The sequence below is a fragment of the Rana temporaria genome, chromosome 7 (genome assembly GCF_905171775.1).
Source record: "Rana temporaria chromosome 7, aRanTem1.1, whole genome shotgun sequence".
Taxonomy (NCBI): Eukaryota; Metazoa; Chordata; class Amphibia; order Anura; family Ranidae; genus Rana; species Rana temporaria.
In genome coordinates this window covers 7,254,544-7,260,543 of record NC_053495.1, presented here as the reverse complement: position 1 = coordinate 7,260,543, position 6,000 = coordinate 7,254,544, and the positions used below count along the sequence as shown (strand labels likewise).

Genomic DNA, 6,000 nt, shown 5'->3' with positions numbered 1-6,000 from the left:
CATCTGAAGTCATTCCTACAAATCAGCTGCCATTTTTTTTAAAAACACGCCCCCTCTACTTCTACACGTGGGTGGGGAAGGCTAGACGTTTGAAAGAGCTCCTGCGCATGCGCTGTGCGTAGCTGGAAGCCGCAGCGGGAGATCACGTGGTGCCCGGGCCATTTGGAAGGATCTGCGCGTGCGTGGCGTCCTGCGTGGGTCACGTGCCTGGAGAGGCGCTGGTGGGGTCCGTGGTGCGCGTGCGCCGGCCGACAGGTGGCGCAGTCACGTGGTGTCCTTGTCCAGGGGCGGAGGATGGCGCGCACGTAACGCGGCGACGGCCCCGGGCGGTAGTGAGACGTGCGCGCTCCCGAAGCTGGTAGCTGAGCAGCTATGGCGGAGGGGGGAGGAGAGCTGGTGTCGGTACCGGAACCGGAGAGTCAGAAGAACGAGCTCGGGGAGCTGCTGAAGACTCCGCTGAGGAAGGGAGACGAGTGGTGAGAGAGGAAGGGGGGTCACCGGAGGGGCCCGGGATGGGGGAGGGGCACTGTGCTGTATCATCACTGGCTGGCCGGGGGCCTTAAAGTGATAACTCCTCCCTCAGGAGCCTGACTAGGGGCCACAAGGGCCCCAGACCTCTACAGGAGGAGGAGACCATACATGGATTGGGTGGACAATCCTCAGATCTCTCTGTGATTGGTTGGGGGGGACCAGCCATCTCCATTATTAGAGGAGAACAGAACATCAGCTGAAAAATTCCAACCGGCACATTGTGTCATCCACCTCTTCCTATAGGGCCGTCATCTTCATCTGTATAATCATGAGACCGGGGACGGCTGGCAGAGGGAAGTGATGAGACCGGGAGATGGGGGGGGGACTGAGGGTGGTGAGACCGGGAGATGGGGGATACTGAGGCTGGCAGATGAGGGTGGTGAGACGGGGAAATGGGGAGGTACTGAGGGTGGTGAGACGGGGGTGGTGATATGGGGGGTCCTGAGGGTGGTGAGATGGGGGGTACTGAGGGTGGTGAGACTGGGAGATGGGGGGGGTACTGAGGCTGGCAGCTGAGGGTGGTGAGACGGGGAAATGGGGGGTACTGAGGGTGGTGAGACGGGGAAATGGGGGGTACTGAGGGTGGTGAGATGGGGGGTCCTGAGGGTGGTGAGACGGTGATATGGGGGGTCCTGAGGGTGGTGATATGGGGGTTCCTGAGGGTGGTGAGATGGGGGCTACTGAGGGTGGTGCGACCGGGAGATGGGGGGGGGGGGGCTGCGGGTGGTGAGATGGGGGGGGGGGTACTGAGGCTGGCGGGTGGGGAGATGGGGGGATACTGAGGCTGGCAGATGAGGGTGGTGAGATTGGGGGGATACTGAGGCTGGCAGATGAGGGTGGTGAGATGGGGGGGGGGGGGGGTACTGAGGCTGGCAGATGACGGTGGTGAGATGGGGGGGGATACTGAGGCTGGCAGATTAGGGTGGTGAGGCCCGGGAGATGGGGGGGGGGACTGAGGCTGGTAGATGATGGGGGGGGGGGGGGTACTGAGGCTGGGAGATGGGAGGGGGTACTGAGGCTGGCAGAGGAGGGTGGTGAGACCGGCTAATAAGGGTGATGGGGTACTGAGGCTGGTAGATTTTGTTGATGAGACCGGGAGATGGGGTACTGAGGGGGGTGGTGAGACGGAAGATAGGGTACTGAGGGGGTTGGGGGTGAGACTGGGAGATGGGGGGGGGGGGGGTTGGGCGGTGAGACTGGGAGATGGGGGGGTTGGGGGTGAGACTGGGAGATGTGGGGGGGGGGGTGGGGGGGAGACTGGGAGATGGGAGAGATGAGTTTGGGGGGGGGGGGTGAGATATAGGGATGAGTTTTATCCCCACAGTGATTGGATGCAGGGCCGCCATATTCTTCTGAGCTGTGCACAGGGCCATTCATACCAACAACCTCACGTGGGGCCCCTTGACTCCCACACCAGGGAGGGGCACACAAACCTTATCTACGAGGTCCTCCTATACCTCACTGCTTAGGGCCACATGGGCCCCGACTCCCTCTTTACAGGAACCCTTATCTGGTGTAAAGGGGCCTCTCCCTGATCATGACACGGCGGAGTGACAGCCGGAAGGGTCACCAGCTGAACCCGGAATACGGCTGGCGGGAGAATGTGGAGAATGAAGCCGAGCTCCAGGCCCCTCTGATGCCAGTCACATGACTTCCATGCCAAGGAAGGTCAGGTGACTTGGGGAATCGCACTGCAAGCAGAGCCAACCAATCGGAGGAGGAGAGAGAACCCGACATTGTGGTCATGTGACCAGCATCAGAGGGGGGCCACGCAGCCAGGTGTGCGCAGTGTCTGTAGATGGCGGGTGGCTTCTATGGGTTGTGTATTTTGTCACCCTCGTTCTGCTTAATAACAGTTCTGGAGAGCCCGAGGGCCACATGGGGCCCTTTGCAGACCCCAGCATTCAGCAGTGAAAACGTTAAGATTCCAGTAGATCCACATAGAACTCTACAGACCGTCACTGGATATATCCACATAGAACTCCACAGACAGACACTGGATATATCCACATAGAACTCTACAGACAGTCACTGGATATATCCACATAGAACTCCACAGACAGTCACTGGATATATCCACATAGAACTCTACAGACAGTCACTGGATATATCCACATAGAACTCTACAGACAGTCACTGGATATATCCACATAGAACTCTACAGACAGTCACTGGATATATCCACATAGAACTCTACAGACAGTCACTGGATATATCCACATAGAACTCTACAGACAGTCACGGGATATATCCACATAGAACTCTACAGACAGTCGCTGGATATATCCACATAGAACTCTACAGACAGTCGCTGGATATATCCACATAGAACTCTACAGACAGTCACTGGATATATCCACATAGAACTCTACAGACGGACACTGGATATATCCACATAGAACTCTACAGACAGACACTGGATATATCCACATAGAACTCTACAGACAGTCGCTGGATATATCCACATAGAACTCTACAGACAGTCACTGGATATATCCACATAGAACTCTACAGACCGTCACTGGATATATCCACATAGAACTCTACAGACAGTCGCTGGATATATCCACATAGAACTCTACAGACAGTCGCTGGATATATCCACATAGAACTCTACAGACAGTCACTGGATATATCCACATAGAACTCTACAGACAGTCACTGGATATATCCACATAGAACTCTACAGACGGTCACTGGATATATCCACATAGAACTCTACAGACGGTCACTGGATATATCCACATAGAACTCTACAGACAGTCGCTGGATATATCCACATAGAACTCTACAGACAGTCTCTGGATATATCCACATAGAACTCTACAGACAGTCTCTGGATATATCCACATAGAACTCTACAGACAGTCACGGGATATATCCACATAGAACTCTACAGACAGTCGCTGGATATATCCACATAGAACTCTACAGACAGTCGCTGGATATATCCACATAGAACTCTACAGACAGTCACTGGATATATCCACATAGAACTCTACAGACGGACACTGGATATATCCACATAGAACTCTACAGACAGACACTGGATATATCCACATAGAACTCTACAGACAGTCGCTGGATATATCCACATAGAACTCTACAGACAGTCACTGGATATATCCACATAGAACTCTACAGACCGTCACTGGATATATCCACATAGAACTCTACAGACAGTCGCTGGATATATCCACATAGAACTCTACAGACAGTCGCTGGATATATCCACATAGAACTCTACAGACAGTCACTGGATATATCCACATAGAACTCTACAGACAGTCACTGGATATATCCACATAGAACTCTACAGACGGTCACTGGATATATCCACATAGAACTCTACAGACGGTCACTGGATATATCCACATAGAACTCTACAGACAGTCGCTGGATATATCCACATAGAACTCTACAGACAGTCTCTGGATATATCCACATAGAACTCTACAGACAGTCTCTGGATATATCCACATAGAACTCTACAGACAGTCACCGGATATATCCACATAGAACTCTACAGACAGTCACTGGATATATCCACATAGAACTCTACAGACAGTCACTGGATATATCCACATAGAACTCTACAGACAGTCACTGGATATATCCACATAGAACTCTACAGACAGTCACTGGATATATCCACATAGAACTCTACAGACAGTCACTGGATATATCCACATAGAACTCTACAGACAGTCACCGGATATATCCACATAGAACTCTACAGACCGTCACTGGATATATCCACATAGAACTCTACAGACAGTCGCTGGATATATCCACATAGAACTCTACAGACAGTCACTGGATATATCCACATAGAACTCTACAGACGGACACTGGATATATCCACATAGAACTCTACAGACAGACACTGGATATATCCACATAGAACTCCACAGACAGTCACTGGATATATCCACATAGAACTCTACAGACCGTCACTGGATATATCCACATAGAACTCTACAGACAGTCGCTGGATATATCCACATAGAACTCTACAGACAGTCGCTGGATAGATCCACATAGAACTCTACAGACAGTCACTGGATATATCCACATAGAACTCTACAGACAGTCGCTGGATATATCCACATAGAACTCTACAGACAGTCGCTGGATCTGATACAATGTTATCATGTCGGCGGGTTCTTCTCCTGTTGGTAACATTGTATACATTGTATCCTTCCATCTATATGTGAGGTATTGGGACACGGAGCATTGATTCAGGAAAATCCTGCGGGTGTGGCATGTGTTCTATCTGTATACCGCCATCGCAGCCAATCGGGTGCCGGCAGTGCTGATTGCGGCATGGAGGGAGAATCTGGTTGTCTTCTCTCGGACACTTTGGGACTCGTTATCGGCGGTTGGTTTTAGATAACGTCCAGCAGAAATTTCTTATCTGAAGAGGCCGGGAGATTTATTTATAACTCTGGAAATATGTCCTTCGCTGGGTACAGGAAGGCCTATGACCCCGAGTGACACCCTTACCCCACACGGGGGCACCTAGAGAGCGGAGGAAAGGCGTGGGAGTGGATTATGACCCCGAGGGACACCATTACCCCACACGGGGCACCTAGAGAGCAGAGGAAAGGATGGGAGCGGATTGTGAGCCCGAGTGACACCCTTACCCCACACGGGGCACCTAGAGAGCGGAGGAAAGGATGGGAGCGGATTATGACCCCGAGTGACACCCTTACCCCACACGGGGCACCTAGAGAGTGGAGGAAAGGATGGGAGCGGATTATGACCCCGAGTGACACCATTACCCCACACGGGGCACCTAGAGAGCGGAGGAAAGGATGGGAGCGGATTGTGACCCTGAGTGACACCCTTACCCCACACGGGGCACCTAGAGAGCAGAGGAAAGGATGGGAGCGGATTGTGAGCCCGAGTGACACCCTTACCCCACACGGGGCACCTAGAGAGTGGAGGAAAGGATGGGAGCGGATTATGACCCCGAGTGACACCCTTACCCCACACGGGGCACCTAGAGAGCAGAGGAAAGGATGGGAGCGGATTATGACCCCGAGTGACACCATTACCCCACACGGGGCACCTAGAGAGCGGAGGAAAGGATGGGAGCGGATTGTGACCCTGAGTGACACCCTTACCCCACACGGGACACCTGGAGACAGAGGAAAGGAGTGGGAGTGGATTGTGACCCCGTTACCCAACACAGGGCATTTAGAGAGCAGAGGAAAAGAGTGAAAGCGGATTATGACCCCGAGTGACACAATTACCCCACACGGGGCATCTAGAGAGGAAAGGATGGGAGCGGATTATTACCCCGAGTGACACCATTACCCCACATGGGTAGAGAGCAGAGGAAAGGAGTGGGAGTGGATTGTGACCGGGTTACCCCACACGGGGCACCCAGAGAGCAGAGGAAAGGATGGGAGCGACCTATGACCCTGAGTGACACCATTACCCCACACAGGGCATCTAGAGAGT

General features: G+C 52.8%; 1 protein-coding gene across 1 annotated transcript in view; it reads left to right on the top strand.

Moving 5' to 3' along the window:
- Positions 1-298: 298 nt before the first annotated feature.
- Positions 299-6,000, top strand: part of USP4 (ubiquitin specific peptidase 4) — a 40,816-nt gene continuing 35,114 nt past the window's right edge. Inside the window, exon 1 of the mRNA XM_040358813.1 lies at positions 299-476. Within this exon, the coding sequence (XP_040214747.1) occupies positions 373-476 (104 nt within the window). The 5' untranslated portion in view covers positions 299-372. The remainder of the gene's footprint in view (positions 477-6,000) is intronic.